This window comes from Astyanax mexicanus, chromosome 7 (genome assembly GCF_023375975.1).
Source record: "Astyanax mexicanus isolate ESR-SI-001 chromosome 7, AstMex3_surface, whole genome shotgun sequence".
Lineage (NCBI taxonomy): Eukaryota > Metazoa > Chordata > Actinopteri > Characiformes > Acestrorhamphidae > Astyanax > Astyanax mexicanus.
This window is the reverse complement of record NC_064414.1, coordinates 37,929,749-37,946,478: the sequence shown is the minus strand read 5'-3', so window position 1 is coordinate 37,946,478 and position 16,730 is coordinate 37,929,749. Positions and strand designations below refer to the sequence as shown.

The following is a 16,730-nucleotide window of genomic DNA, read 5'->3' as shown; positions in this document are numbered from 1 at the left end:
ACTCTTAGCAAAGCAGTGTGACTAAAACTATGAGGTCAAATCTCAGCATTTTGTATGTCTTAATTTTTAGTTTTGGATTATAAGTAATCATTTAGATTGGCTGATAAAAATTTTAATTCAGTGTTGATATGAGGTTACTCCAGCAGTTATATTAAATAATACGTCAACTACATTCATGTTTTACATGTAATGTTGTATTCTTTTTTTACAGTCAAGACATATGGACCAGTTTATTACAGGGAATTACAGCATTCTAACGTTTGCTAGCGAGCTAGTTAGCTAGCTAAATTTAGCATACTCATAGCAAAGCAGTGTGACTGAAACTGTCTGAGGTAAAATCTCAGCATTTCTCACGTCTCAATGTTTAGTTCTGGGTTCAAAGGAATTATTTATCCTGGCTAATAGAACATTTACTTCAGTGTTGATATGAGGTTACTCCAGCAGTGATATTACTATCAATTAACTATATTCATGTGTTAGCTATGAAAGAATACAACGTATTCTTTCTTATTTACAGTTAAGACATTTTTACCAGTTTATTACAGGGCATTACAGCGTACTAACGTTAGCTAACGAGCTAGTTAGCTAGCTAAATTCAGCATAGTCTTAGAAAAACAGTGCGACTGAAACTGTGAGGTAAAACCTCAGCATTTCTCACATCTCAATAGTTCTGGGTTTTAAGTAATCATTTAGCTTGACTTATAGAAAATTTATTTGGTGTTGATGAGGTTACTCCAGCAGCAATATTATTATTGCTATCAATTAACTATATTTGTATGTTAGCTACATGTAACGTATTCTTTCTTTTTTACAGTCAAGACATTTTTTACAGGGCATTACAGCGTACAAATGTTAGCCAGCTAGCTAGTTAGCTAGCTAAATTTAGCACAGTCTTAACTACGCAGTGTGACTGAAACTGTCAGCATTTTTTGTGTCTTAATTTTTTTGTTTTGTGTTATAAACAATAATTTAGCTCAACTTATAGAAAATTATCACTAGAAATGTATTCTCTTTTTTTACAGTTGAGATTTTTAGGACATTTTAAATTTAAATTTAAATTTATTACAGCATACTAATGTTAAAGTAAAATATAAAAATTCAGATTTTTACTTTTTAATAATGTCATTCTAGTGCACAGTTTTGTCAATCCAAATTCTGCCGCTTCTTTTACGTGTTTAAGAGACAACTGCATCGTGTTTGGAGGTTGTATGTGTGTGATGTAGCAGGCAGCCTACTCTTCTCTGATTGGCTAGTTGCAGCAAGGCAGCTGTACTCATTTGCATAACACTCCACCGAACTTTTATACCATATAGCAATGCTGCGCTCAACGCAATGCAACCCATCATGCACCTTAGCTTGCCATAGATCTCTCCATTGAAATAAACATCATGTGTCAAGACTATAGTATTAGTAGACACATACTATAAACAGCTGTGAATTTAAAATGAGAGATTTTTCATTTTCCAGACAAACCTGGAAATGGTAGCTAGCTACCTAACGTAGGGTGTATAGTCCTAAATTAAATCAAAAACAAATAAACAAGAGAAAACCACCACCACGAATAGTAATCTGATCGCAAAAAAAGCAATCCTTGACATTTTACAATCATAAGCTAGTTTCTGCTTTCTGCTGGTGTATCTATTTACTAGTGTGTGGCTAATCCACACCAGCACTTAGATACAACATCCACAGCAGCAATCTTAGTGTACAGAAAACCAGTACAACACACACCATGACTGATCCAATTTCTCAAGAAAATATACAAAAAGAAGACATGTCAACGTAAATAGAGAGTGGACTTCAGTTTCTCTTAGCCCTTGTTCTGGAGGCCCACCATCCTTTACTTTTTATTTGTTGTCACTGGTCCCAAGACATGTGATCCACGTAATCGGCTCAATAACAGCCCACTATTAAGTTAAATATGGGTGTGTTAAAACAGGAAAAGCACTAAAATGTATAGTGTAGTGGGCCTTAAGAATCTCTAAACTAAAGTTGCTTTATCCAAAAACATTCTCATCTAAAATAATTTTAAATTACTAACCACTGAAAACTAACCTTGCTTAAACATTTTGCTTAGTTTCTCTAAAGGGATGTGATGCAGCATATTATTAAAGTGGTTCAGACACAGAGAGGAAGCAGATCATTAAAGAGCTGAATGCAGTCTCCAAGTAAAAGGTCACATGTCTTAAACAAATGAAAGGAACTGTAATGTTCATGGGGTAATTTATTTCTTAATTTGCGTCACAGTGTAATCATTTTAAAGATAATTTGCAAACTCCTCATGCATTATGATGTTATTCCAATGTCAACACGTTTACAGTATGTGCAATATGGAGGTTTCATGTGCCAGCTAATGTGACATGTGACTTACTTGTCAAGGAAATCCTTGTCCACCACAGCACAGATGTCGAGTAGGGGGTTTCCCATGCCAAAAAGCGCATTTTCACTGCAACAAAAAAAACAATAATATAATATAATAAGAAATTTGGCTGTCAGTTCTTCCTCCACATGGCTGTGTACGCTGACTGTCTATGCAATGGCAGTTGTGCTTGCCCAGTAAATCCACAGAATGTTACTCTAGCTAGCCAGCCACAAAATATCTTGAGGGACTTCACCCAGCAGAAATGTGCAGCGAACACAGATGGAAGACCCAGTCAGGCATGAAACTACATGAGGTTACATGAGTTGAAATAAATTTAACCACAGCACTTTCTGCAAGCTCCAAGCCTGCACAGAAGGTAATGTTTTGCTGGAGCGTGCTGTTACAGATGTTTATAAAAGATAAAACATGCTTAGTCACATTAATGGCGATATAGGGAGAACAATATTACGCTCTGCATATGTATATCTTAGGGAAGCACTGCAACGTTTGCTGTGCTGCTCCAGACGTAAGTAAGATAAACAAAAATGCTTTGTTACACTTCTTGTGGTACACTGAAAAACATTATTTCAGTCTGAATAGCTAAGAGAACAAGCGTCCGTCCTGAAATGACTCTCGTAACGATTGAGAAACACATGACACTGCAAGGTATTAGAAGAGTGCAAAATTACAAATGACCGGTCATCAATAAATCATTAAAAAAAAACAGCTCAGGTCAGTGACTACTCATTCATTGACCCTGGTTGTGAAATTGGCTTGGAGTGCCTGGACCTGAAGTGCAGCTCTGAAAACTGATGATTGTGAGGTGCTGAGGTAACCAGCATTACTGTATAAAATCTTACACAATGAAAAACAACCTTACAGCAACATATTCCATCCTATTTTGTAGATCATAAAATTATCAAAACATTTCTGAGACATTCTTATGAAACAAACAACTTCTAAATAAAATAAAAGCATGTACAATTAAGGCTAAAAGAGAAAAGCAGACTCCTGGGAAACTTTTGAATTAGAGCAGATGTATCTACGTGGGAGTTTCAGAGGTAAGGCAGCTTCTGAAACAGATGTTCAGTATGGATATGATATGGAGGTGAAAAAGAACAAGCATGGTCATCTCCTGCTGAAATGCTAAAACAGACAAAATGCACAAAAACCTTACAATCAAAATAATTACAGATACAGTATTTGTTGTAAAATTGTATCAAGAATATACATGGCATATTCAGGATTCTCAGAATCTCACCATAAATTATCCTACTATCAGTGATCATCAACATAATCATAAACATTTCAGTAACAAGAAATAAAAGAAAAAGAGTCTACATCTCATTAGATCATCACCCACAAGGTTCTCCCAATGCAAAAAGCTACCCTTACCTGGCCATGCTTCTAGCTGGAGATGATGCTGGAGACTCTTAACTGAGATCCAGAGGAGTTTTAAATATAGAGCAGATTTAGCCAGCAGCAGTGCACTGTATCAACAGCGCTCAAAGTCAGGAGTTTCTCTCCTGCTTTCAGCTGATTGGCTAAGGGACTAAGGGAGGGGAGCAGATGATTGGGGGAGAAGAAAAAAAGAGGCAGTGCTCTGACAGGGGGCTGCATTTTGGGCCAGGAAAAAAAAATAATAATAAGCCAAGTCTCGTGCTGCTGCTGTCAGTGCTGCTGCTGTCAGTGTGTGCACAAGAAACAGATTTAGGCTTATTAGCAGTGTTTTTACACGCTGGTGGAACGAAGTTAGCTGCTTCATTTACAATGATGCTTACATCTAAAATAACCTACACTTAATTAACCACAATGAACCATTTGAAACACGCAAGTTACTTAATACTTATTTAGCACTAACCGCAAAGGACATTGGATGAACATTAATTTTTTGTTTGCTTTAGACCTTTTCATGGTTATGATGGAAAAACAACCTTTATTTTATTATTTATACTAAGACTTTATTATTTATACTAAGTAATAGACATTAGTTAGCGTAAAATTATAACATTAAATCTATGTTCATTAATAGATTTAGGTGACGTGCTTCCTTTAAATAATAATAATAATAATAATAATAATAATAATAATAATAATAATAATATTTTTAAACATTGCTTTCTACACCACAAAAACACGTTAGAAGCTTTATAAATAAAATTTAAACAAGATAATATAAATATGTCATGTAACTAAAAAATAATTAGTCGGTCAAACAATGCATATATACACCATAGATTTGATTACAAGTTGAATTAACCTAACAATACCTTGTCTACAGTCCTTTTTAAGCTCAGTTTAGTTCAGTTCATCAAGATTTAACTACATACTTAATGTAAAGTAAAGAATAATAATTACAAACATTGTATATATAACAATATATACAATGTTTGTAACCATACCATTGAATCCAAACTTAACAACACCTTGTCTTTGTGTTTCTCCAGTATTTTTATTTTACACCCACTATATAGTACTATATAACTCTACATTCCTATACTGGTATAACGAAAATAATCAAATTTAATTAATTGAATGAGAGGAGAGTTACACAAACTATTATCTATAGTTTATAGGTAAGCAATCCTATGTATATAGTTTCCTAACTTAACTGTCTGTGGCTGAAATGACTGCAGCTCTATAGAGAGCTAGCTACATGCTGTCTGGTTAGGGGACTGGCTGCCAAAGCAGCTTGTAAGCGTGTCACCTCTCACACAGAATTTATTTTGTGACACTGGCCTTATGAACCCTTATCCCACTTTCGTTTGGAGCTGCCTCTCTATCTCTTTATTTCTTTCTTTCTTTATGTGTGTGTTAGAGCCCCCTGGCCTGAAACTGAAGGCAAAGTGGTCAGAGGACTTCTCTGAGCTGTTAGCTAAGCTACCTAAGATACAGCTCTGTATGAGAGACCACTTACAAATTATGATTTTCTTTGATTTTACCAAATTGAAAACCTCTGGAATATAATCAGGAGGAAGCTGGATGATCACAAGCCATCAAACCAAGCTGAACTGCTTGTATTGTTGCACCAGGAGTGGCGTAAAGTTCGACAAAAAAAGCAGTGTGTAAGACTGGTGGAGGAGAACATGCCAAGATGCATAAAAATTGTGATTAAAATATTCCACCAAACATTGATTTTGGAACTCTTAAAAATGTATAAATATGAACTTTTTTTTGCATTATTTGAGGTCTGAAAACTCTGCATATTTTTTGTTATTTCAGCCATTTCTCTTATTTTCTGCAAATAAATGCTAGAAATGACAATATTTTTAATTGGAATTTGGAAGAAATGGTGTCCGTAGTTTATAGAATAAAAACAATATTTATTTCACTCAAACATATATCAGAGAAACTGATTCAGAAACTGAAGTGGTCTCCTAATTTTTTTTCAAGAGCTGTAGCTAGTTAGCTAACGTAGCTAACTACATAACAAAAGCCACGTGGGGCGGGAATTCCACCGGCTCCCACCTCTGGACTGAACAGCGAGCATACCCAAAGACCACATGTGCACGTGTGAGCGCGTGCATCCGCCAAACCCCCAATTTAGCAAGTAGGTTAGCTAGCTTAACTTCTTAGTTAGTCAACTTTATTGTATCTACATTGTCTAAAATATAACAAAACAATCCTCTATTACTACTTTATACTTTTTTAAAACTTATTTTTGACTTTGTTTTTAGCTTGTAACGCTCGCTACCCAGTAACTTAGCTAGCTAAACTTACTAACATTTCCCACGGCCAGCAAACAAGACCCCAGCATGAACCTCATGGCATAAATAAACTTAACTTGGTAGTTAGCTAATCAATGCTAAATGGTTGCGATTGTTTCTCAAACAAAAATTTGTTGCAAAACAGAACTGCAGCAGCTGCACAGCAGAGGAACACAGAGAGATCTCAGTAGCAGAGCACAATGGCAATGAGGGATTTACCTAAATTACATAATTTAATCAGGATTAAATCCAGATATCCCAGCTATGTGTAACGTAATTGTCATGTGTCATTTAACCCGAGCTTAAAGTGCACACAGTGCAGACCACGCTGCAGTAAAACTCACTCCCTAACTTGAGGAGCTTCTTCTTACAACACCCATACCCATCGCACAGCACAGTCCAACGCCTGTGCTCAGCTCACCTGATCAGATCAGTCTTTTCCTCGAGTTTGATTTTCTTTGCTTTGGGCTCTCCTGTGGCCATGGTGCTTTACCTGTGCGTCCACTGATTTGCGCGCGCGTCCCTGACACCTCACCTTGCTGGATCAAGCGGGAATGAGAGATAGAGATACCGCCGGAGGAGATAAAAAAAAAAAAAAAACACTGCAGCCCGGTTTAGAGCTGCCCTTTTCTGCTGCCGGACCAGAAACAGCTGAGGAAAAAAGTATTGCGTAAGTGTTTAACGCCATTGACAAAATATAGTTTATTTGTTACAAAACATACCTAAAGTTTTGCTTCATCTGTTTTAAAATCCACTTTTTGACATTTGTTTGCATTATTTTCTACAGAAGGTGTCAGAAGCTAACGTTGGTAAGTTAAGGGCTAGTTAGAAAATTGCTGCGAACCGCTAGACGGAGCCCGCGAGCGAGTCCTCAATTAATTGGGGTGAATGGAGCTAAAAGCTAAAAACTCAAATAAAAAATATTAACAAACTACATGTCCTGGAAATTATTTTAGTTTTAGGAAGAACAAAATGGTATTTTGCTCTGAAAGCAAATAAAATATGCCTATGTATTTCAAATGTTCTACAGCATACGTTTTTTAGGCAGTAAAGGCGCTAGCGTTACTGCTACTGTGAGCTTAGAGTTGACAGGTTGAGAGATGATGCTGAAGATACAGACAGAGCACGGAGTTTAAACAGTTTATAACTTGTTTAATTTGCAGGGACAGTGCTCATTAGACAAGATAGAATAAACTATGTACACGAGGCAGAGTTTCATCTGTAGTCTGTGACCAGTTCTTAAATAAGGCAAACTAAAATAAAAAAAAAACATATCTTAGATTAAAACAAACATTTAAACACTACAGAATAAGAGACAAGCATCCAACAAACACAATACAAGTAATGCAACACAATCATTATTAAAAACATGCAGAGGCAATTTATATTCAATTTATATTCTGTTCAAACATTTATTTTTTAGCAAGCTACAGTTTTAACTGATAAGTACTAGCATGATAAGTACTAATTTTTAAAAATATTTTATTTCTAATTTTCTACCCTGATTTTCTCCCCAATTTACACGGCCAATTACCCAACCCAAATGTGCTCACTCAGGGCTCCAGTAGCCGATGGCAAGCTACATGAGCAGGACTCAAATCGCTCCCGATCATAGTGGCAGCACATATCTTGCTGAACCACTCGGTGCCTTTGTTAAGTTGAAAAGCTTTAAAAAAAAAGATGTCTTCTGTAGCAAAATGTTAAAGAATTTAGTATTTTCATTTTTAAAATTATCAAAAATGTATGAACTCTGATTTTGATCAAATGCTCCATAGGAACCCATTCATTTTGGACTCACTCTAGAGCGCCCTCTTTTCTCTGACTAACGCGGAAGAGGTTCTGAAGTGGGAACTCTCTCTGTTGTAGAGACTTTTCTGCCGGGTTGCTACCGAGGACTTTTCTCAGCTGGAAAACTTACTCAGCATCAAGACAGTTCTCTAAAAGGTATTTTTACTGTTTTGTAAATGTATTTTACAAGTGCAAAGCGTTGGTTAACAGTATATCCTGTGTTCTGTCTAGGTAGTGTCATATTTAGCGAACCAGAGGCTGAGAAATATGTCTAAAATCAGGCACCAAAATAAACAGACGCTAAACTTTTTACTGGCTAGCTTGGTTAGCTACACTTGCTCTGGAGTGGTGTAGGTAGCTAAATGGCTAAGTCTGTTTTATAGCTAATGTTAACGTTAGCTAACAAGCTAGTTAAAGTGTTGACAGCCTCTTATAACAAAAAATCCATTAAACAGATATAAGTTCTCTGTGACAGTGGGAACATAGTAGTTTACAGCTAGCTAGCTAACTCTTAGCTGTGTAAGTTAGCTTAGCTCGTTAGCTGGCAAGCTCAGTTACTGTGAAGCCCACATTCCACATTCTGCAGCATCTAGAGATCTTCAGATGGATAACACCTAGGTGTCAGATAGCTAAAAGCTGGCTAGCTACGTTTGTTTCTGAAATTTTAGAGCAAACTGACAACCAAGTTACCCACAAGCTTGTTCAATTAAGTATATTTCTTACGTTTGTGAAACCGAAAAAAAAAATCATTAAACTGTTAACAGTAAAGAATTTATACTTTGGCCCATTTAAACAAAAAAATGGAGGTTATATAGTTTCTTGACATTATTGTCAATGAACTGCACTTTATTTGAATATTTTGAATGTAATAAAGTGACAGTTAAGTCACTAACTGGTTGGTGTGGTGCAGTGGATAACACCACCGCCTGCCAGTGAGCTACCATGTGGGAGACTGGGGTTCAATTCCAGGTCTGGGTGACTATAATGTGATACACCAGTAAGAGTCCTTGGGCAAGACTCCTAACACCTCAGTGGCCCACCTCGTAATAGGAATAACCGTGTAAGTCTCTCTGGATAAGAGCATCAGCTAAATGCCATAAATGTAAATATAAATGTTTATTGCAGAGAGCATGCTAAAAAGTACGCATGCGTTTAAAAGATGCATTGTGTTGCTGTTGATTAGCTTTCAGCTTTCTTCAGTTCTGGTTCTGTTTTTTTTTTTTTTGCTTAAAACTGTGTGTATGAGCAGGTGAAGACTCAGTTTGCAGATCGGATATCTCCATGTTTGTAGTAGCTCTTGTATCAGCACTGTGGTTACTGTGGTTGGCATTCTGACACATGCACGAAATTTAAAGTCTGCAGTTGGTTTTATCACTTCATCCATCTAAACAGCACTATGTTTCTTTTCACAGCTCTCAACATGATTCACAGCTTGTTTCTGATAAACAACTCTGGTGACATATTCCTGGAAAAACACTGGAAGAGTGTCATAAGTCGTTCGGTCTGCGATTACTTTTTTGAAGCTCAGGAGAAAGCAGGGGAACCTGACAATGTACCTCCTGTCATCCGCACACCTCATCACTACCTAATCAATATCTACCGGGAGAAAATCTTCTTTGTTTCTGTCATCCAGACTGAAGTTCCTCCCCTCTTCGTCATTGAATTTCTTCATCGAGTTGCTGAGATGTTTCAGGTATTCTTCTTATATTAGCATATAAATTAGCTCTTTTTAAAAAGTTACGTTTTAGTGTTTTTTTGGGTCTGTTTAAAGTCAGATCTTTTCTGGGACTGGAAAACTGGCCTTTTAGCTTTTAAACTAATGTATTTTTGTAGTACTAAATTATTCTCTACAGTAGGGTGCTAATGTACAGTTTATTTTACCTTTTATATTTAACTAGGACTATTTTGGGGAATGCTCTGAAGTTACCATTAAGGACAATCTGGTAATAGTATATGAACTACTTGAAGAAATGCTTGACAATGGCTTCCCCCTGGCCACGGAATCCAACATCCTGAAAGAGATGATTAAACCTCCCACAATTCTGCGCTCCATGGTCAACACTATCACAGGTAGAGGACTCCTATAACAACATTTAATAACAAAAATGCATTCACATTTCTGTCGCTTGCCTGACAATTTGTAAGAATAAAAGTACCGTATGCTGTTTTGCATATTTCAACTCCTCTGTGATCTTTCCAGGCAGCAGTAATCTTGGGGCCACTCTTCCTACTGGACAGCTGTCCACTATCCCGTGGAGGAGAGCAGATGTAAAATACACTAACAATGAGGCGTATTTTGATGTGGTGGAAGAGATTGACGCTATCCTGGATAAGTCTGGTAAACCTTACCTGTTCTTGTTTTTCTTACACATGATATTTATTATTTGTAGAGAAGTGTGTGATCAGCTTGGTTGAAGGATCTTCATTGTTCACTTCTTTTTTTCGACATCCCATTTCATAAGAGTTCACAGTGTTTATTTGGAACATTCATCGTTTTCAGGCACAACAGTGTTTGCAGAAATCCAGGGTGTGATTGATGCTTGTGTAAAACTCTCAGGAATGCCTGATCTCACACTATCATTTATGGTGAGTGCAAGTAGATAAATACACACATAGAGAGGCTTATATGATTTATGTTATGTCTGTACTTTTATCTAATTCTGCTGTATATTACCACTTATTAGTGAGCATGGTTGTGTTTAGATTTAGTGACATTTTCCCGCCTCTGTATCCACTGTGATTTCTTCATTCTGTACTCTGTGAACAGGGGTAGAAACTCCATAGCTCTCAAACATTTCCAATCTTTTTTTCTCTTTAATTTTTTTCCTCTGCACAAGTGATTGTTACAGAGATAAACTATTTATTGATATAGTTGGCATTTTTTTTGTGGACATGAAGAGAATGGAATACACCTTAATCACACAAACACTATATAAAATGTGTGTATATCTGTAAAGAACTCTTCATCATTTCCAACATTTCAGCTGTGATTTGCCATTTATGTTCTTTATCTTCCACATTTTTATACTGTTTTAATACTGTTACACATGTTTAGCCATTCATATTGAAAAATGTACAATATTGCAGTTTTTGTGATACACATTATTAATATACATATGTTTCTCCTATAGAATCCCAGACTTCTGGACGATGTGAGTTTCCATCCTTGTGTTCGCTTCAAGAGGTGGGAGTCTGAAAGAGTTCTCTCCTTCATCCCCCCAGACGGAAACTTCCGGCTTATGTCCTATCATGTGAATGCACAAAAGTGAGAACTATTCTTTGAATCTTTCACATAATGGCTGCTTTAAAAAGAGGAAATTGTGTGGTGATTTTAAAAGATCAAAACCAACTGTCTGTTCCCCTTTTCAGTTTGGTAGCAATCCCAGTTTATGTGAAGCAGAATATCAGTTTCTTTGAGAGTGGTTCTTCAGGGAGACTGGATATCACTGTGGGTCCTAAACAGACCATGGGCAAGACCGTGGAGTGTGTGCTCGTCACAATACACATGCCTAAAGTGGTTCTCAGTGCCAATCTCACAGCAACCCAGGGCACCTACACGTATGACCCAGTCACCAAGGTAAAGCTTAGCACCATTTACTGTATGTGTAGCACTCTAAAATAGAGCTGCTTGAAATAGAAAAGGACTGTGTCCAACAGTGAGTGCTAAAAATACGTTGCATTTGATGCGTTCTGTAACTAATTCAAATTGGGTGCCTTCGAGCTTGCTAGCTTGCTTGCATGGTCAGAGGGAAATCTGTTGCAGAAGAACTCAAATGAATGTAATATTTTTAACTGTCTCAGATAAGATTTTAAAGTAACTGTTTAACACAGATTTTTAGTACTTGTCAAAGTTATAAAAGTTTAACAAAATCTATGCAATGTGTGTCTTTCTGTTCTGTGCTGTAGATTTTGGTGTGGGACATCGGGAAACTGAACCAGCAAAAGCTTCCAAATTTAAAAGGAAGCCTAAGTCTACAGTCTGGAGCTCCCAAACCAGAAGAAAACCCCAGCTTGAACATTGACCTCAAGATCCAGCAGTTAGCTATTTCAGGTAAGTAAAGGGCACTCGTCCACAGTGGCTGAGGTTAACTGGTCAACAGAATGTAGGAGGTGTAGGATGTCAGATTGGAGTAAGTTTAGATAGAGTTTCATGTTATCTACCGTGTTTTACAGACTATAAGGCACACCGTATTATAAGGCGCACTATCAATAAACTTCTATTTTCTGGTCTATTTTTACATACATACATAAGGGCACTGAATTATAAGGTGCATTTTAAGCGACAATAGTAAGGAACAGAGGTGTCGCCTTATTTTTCTTCTAATGGGAATAAATTAAAGTAAACAAACTATTTATTAAAAAAACATTGTATTTCAAAGTCAAACGAGTGCTGGATGAAAATCTACACAGATAACTTTCCTGAAAACTGTTTATTTGGATGAGTAAAGCGCCTTTGTTTATTTACAGTAAGCTTAGATTTCCAAAACAATTTTAACAGCACGGTTAGCAGCAGCGCTAGCCGCGGTTAGCAGCTCATAGTGCCCCACAGCGCTGCACTGAAGATCCCTGAGTGTTCTGGTATGCAAGGGCACTATCAGCTAGCGGTTCATCCCACATAGCTTCTTTTAACACAGCAAAGAGAAAGAGCTAGTGCTGCAGTTAGCGGCTAATGCTAATACTTTTCCAGCCTCTGTACTTGGGAACTTCACTGAAACTCAGAGTGGCTTTACTGCTTCTTACTGACTGCTAGAATTCATACATAAGGCGCATTGACAATTTTAGGGAAAATTAAAGGATAATAAGTGCACCTTATAGTCCGATTTTGATATATACATTTCTCAGTGATTAATTACAGCAACTTCTCTGTTCTCTCTTCTACCTTCATCAAAATTCGAAGTCAAATTAACCTACTGTTTTTCGCTAAAGCCTGCAGGAGTCTGATCATTTTAGGCCCATATGGAGCGTCAGCCACATCTACATTTGGCTGTTAGATATTTAATCGTAATGGGGATATAAAAAAAAGGTCTGAAACTGTACATTGCCCAACACTGAAACCATTTCAGAACCATTTGGGCTTTACTTTGTAAATGGAGTATGATCATGTGACCACATTTTGTGTTAACATTCGGCTACTGAGTTTGCTCTTCCTGGGGTGACTTTACTGACACCCAAATGTGAGAATTTTATCCCTGAGGAGATGTGTTACTTGTGTTTAGCTTCAGCAGTTCAGAGCTACTGTATCTTTTGTTTTGTACATATTATACGTAGGTACATATGAATATGTGCTTTTAAACAAACTTTTCATTTGCTGGTCTAAATGCATATGTCAGAACAGGTGTTTAATTATTTATTTATATATGTTGTGGCTTCTGCTCTTTGCTCTACAGGACTTAAAGTCAATCGGCTGGACATGTATGTGGAGAAGTACAAGCCATTCAAAGGTGTTAAATATGTTACCAAAGCTGGAAAGTTTCAGGTCAGAACTTAACACTGTCTATGAACAGTGTGTCAAACAATATCATCTGTGTGCCAAAAAAAAAAAGGTATAGAAGGTGCCATCTCATTCGACAAATCACTTTTTACAACCACCTGTTAGGAACTGTCATGCTGCCAATGTATTAAGCTTTGCTGCAGGGAAGAACATTTTTGGGAATTTGTAAGACATAAAGGCCTTCTAAGATTGGAAAAGCCAAAGTGCATTCCTTTTTTATGTTGATTCACATTTTTGACGTGTTTGTACTGGAATCATTTCTTCTACTCTGTCCTGTTTTAACTTGATGTTTTATTGTATTGTCAGATTTATTTTCACTTTGATGTTTAAGTGGAACAGTGAAAGAAGGTCCTAAAGTGCAGCAAGACAATTCACTTTAGTCACTTTAGTATCATTAAAAATAATAAATTAAATTCAGTAATAACAGTAGATATATTGCTGTGCATGTTTGAGGAGAAGCCTTTGCCAACATTATAGTAACAATGTTTAAGTACTTTACTCTGGCACAATGCACAAATGTTAAGTGGCCTTTTAAAGAGGAAAATGTAGTTTAAAACATAAGATGCCTTTCTTTAAAAGCACAGTTATGCCATAGCACAAGGCATTAACCCTGCCTGTGCTGTTACTCAAGCATGCCATACATAGCTCACATAGCTGCAGCTTATGTGTTCAGTCTATTGGAGTTTCCAGTTGGGATGGAAATACCAGCATGGGATTTTTTTAAATGACAAAGAGGAATGTTTGTTAGATTAGTTCAGTAAAAATAAGGATTGTTAAGTTACACTGCTTTAAAGCTACTAGGCTGCAAATACTAACAGATAACAGACCGTTTTAAGGTGCTAAATTAGTCATTCACTAGTTAACTGGCTTGCTTGTTAACTGCGTGGCAGGTATCTAGGTCACTCTGCAGAGTTTTTGAACACTCACAAGGGACACAATCTATTTTTTGTATGATACAAAAAAATGCAATCTAAGGGAATACCTTATTTGCTTTGGAAAATATGTATATAAAATAAATGCCTTCACATTTTATAAATATTTTGGGGAAACAGTGGTCTGTGAGTGCTTTCTCTTTTTACTATTATCATGTAAAATAATGTAATAGTGTAAAGTATCCTTGATTAATGCAAATATTAAACATGGAGTTAATCAGTACTACAGCTCTGGAAAAAAAAACACTTCAGTTTTTGAATCAGTTTCTCTGATTTTGCTATTTATAGGTTTATGTTTGAGTAAAATGATCATTGTTCTTTTATTCTATAAACTACGGAACAAAATTTCTGCCAAATTCCAAATAAATAAATATTGCCAATTAGAGCACTTATTTGCAGAAAATGAGAAATGGCTGAAATAACAAAAGATGCAGAGCTTTCAGACCTCAAATAATGCAAAGAAAACAAGTTCATATTCATAAAGTTTTAAGAGTTCAGAAATCAATATTTGGTGGAATAATCCTGGTTTTAATCTCAGCACTCAGTCATCTTGGCATGTTCTCCTCCACCAGTCTTACACACTGCTTTTGGATAACTTTATGCCACTTCTGGTGCAAAAATTCAAGCAGTTCAGCTTGGTTTGATGGCGTAAGATCATCCATCTTCCTCTTTATTATATTCCAGAGGTTTTTAATTTGGTAAAATCAAAGAAACTCATCGTTTATTAGTGATCTCTTTATTTTTTTCCAGAGCTGTATATGTAGGCATTAAAATGCAGTGCTCCAAAGGCTTGGCTGGTGCAGAGATAAGCTCAATTATCTTGCCTGATACATTACAAAAAAAGCAGTTCTGAAGTGTAGAACCCTTCGTATGCAGTCGATGTTTGGAGACTTTTACAGGATGCGACTGATGTGTCCCTCTCAGTTCTCCATTAGACACAATTCTCTGCACACATGCAACATAAAAGGGGTGATAACAAAAAGGGGGCGTAAAAGGGGAAAATAACAAATTGATAGAAAACAAAAACTGTTAGTTCTTACAAGTATAATATATATTTTTGGTGGGACCTTTCTGATTACACTGCAAAGCCTAGTTGGACTGTTCAGTATGTGTGACCAATAGGATACTGAGATGAAGTAGGACTTTCCTATGCAGAATGTCTATTCCAGCCTAGGCTTTGGAACAGTCAGTTTATGCTGTCTATATTGTCACTGCTGAGCCAAAAAAATCTCCATTATTGCTTATTAGTGTGATTGCAGATCACACTATTGATCTTCTTAAGTCTGTTTCTTATTATTATTAGTGTGATTGCAGTATGCAATCACAGTACTGTTCTTCTTAAGTCTTATTCTTATTATTATTATTATTATTATTATTATTATTATTAGTGTGATTGCAGTAATGCAATCACAGTATTGATCTTCTTAAGTCTTATTCTTATTATTATTATTATTATTATTCCACCTGTTTTTTGTCCGGTTAACTAGTGCCGCAGTTTTCGAAATATCGACTTCGTTCAAAAGAGAAAACGTGCGTCCATATCGGGAATGGTGGGCTTGTATACAGCTTTCCGATCGGACTTACGTTTTTCGTAAAAACTTCGTAAGTACGCGTTTTTTTGCCCATTGAAAATGAATGGGCAGAACTTTGCACGCCCGTGGACGTCGCAATTTTTGAAATACGAAGATGAAACCAATTGAGGACCTGTAGAACTTATTGAGCTCTTTCCGAAAATATGCGTTACGAAAAGTTACGTCGTACGGATTTCGTACGATTGTCGTACGAAGTGGCCCCATTGGAATGAATGGGGCAAATCGGAGGACGGCAGCTAGATCGAAGGACAGGTAGCTAGAACTCCAGTACTGTGTGTAATGGAGCAGCTATGGGATAAAACAGCATTAGGTCAAAAGTTTGGACACCCCGGCCCCCCAGTACTGTGTGTAATGGAGCCACGGGTCAAAAGTTTGGACACCCCAGAGCCCCAGCACTGTGTGTAATGGAGCCACGGGTCAAAAGTTTGGACACCCCAGAGCCCCAGCACTGTGTGTAATGGAGCCACGGGTCAAAAGTTTGGACACCCCAGAGCCCAGTACTGTGTGTAATGGAGCCACGGGTCAAAAGTTTGGACACCCCAGAGCCCCAGCACTGTGTGTAATGGAGCTGCGGGTCAAAAGTTTGGACACCCCAGAGCCCCAGCACTGTGTGTAATGGAGTCACGGGTCAAAAGTTTGGACACCCCAGAGCCCCAGCACTGTGTGTAATGGAGCCACGGGTCAAAAGTTTGGACACCCCAGAGCCCCAGTACTGTGTAATGGAGCCACGGGTCAAAAGTTTGGACACCCCAGTGCCCCAGTACTGTGTGTAATGGAGCAACTGGTCAAAAGTTTGGGTACCCCGGTCAGCTCTGCAATCACACTCGCAGTTTCTGTAGGAACTGCAATCTAGTTCCA

At 37.2% G+C, this 16,730-nt stretch overlaps 2 protein-coding genes across 4 annotated transcripts in view; one reads left to right on the top strand and one right to left on the bottom strand.

The window, feature by feature from the left end:
- adka (adenosine kinase a) overlaps positions 1 to 6,648 on the bottom strand; it is a 254,337-nt gene extending 247,689 nt beyond the window's left edge. For 2 of the 3 annotated variants that reach the window (XM_022684666.2, XM_022684667.2), the window contains exons 1-2: positions 6,491 to 6,648; positions 2,372 to 2,446 (exon numbers count right to left, since the gene is read on the bottom strand). In XM_022684666.2, the coding sequence (XP_022540387.1) occupies positions 2,372 to 2,446; positions 6,491 to 6,552 (137 nt within the window). In that variant the 5' untranslated portion in view covers positions 6,553 to 6,648. Of the gene's footprint in view, positions 1 to 2,371; positions 2,447 to 3,757; positions 3,860 to 6,490 lie in introns of those variants that run through there. The other variant, XM_022684668.2, reaches the window with a different exon arrangement.
- Positions 6,649 to 7,876: 1,228 nt separating this feature from the next.
- ap3m1 (adaptor related protein complex 3 subunit mu 1) lies at positions 7,877 to 14,397 on the top strand. Its single transcript, XM_022684670.2, has 9 exons — positions 7,877 to 8,013; positions 9,270 to 9,550; positions 9,756 to 9,927; positions 10,058 to 10,195; positions 10,358 to 10,443; positions 10,989 to 11,122; positions 11,227 to 11,434; positions 11,764 to 11,908; positions 13,245 to 14,397. Exons 2-9 carry the CDS (start codon positions 9,278 to 9,280, stop codon positions 13,343 to 13,345), a joined length of 1,257 nt encoding a protein of 418 aa, XP_022540391.1. The 5' UTR covers positions 7,877 to 8,013; positions 9,270 to 9,277; the 3' UTR covers positions 13,346 to 14,397.
- The last annotated feature ends 2,333 nt before the right edge of the window (positions 14,398 to 16,730 follow it).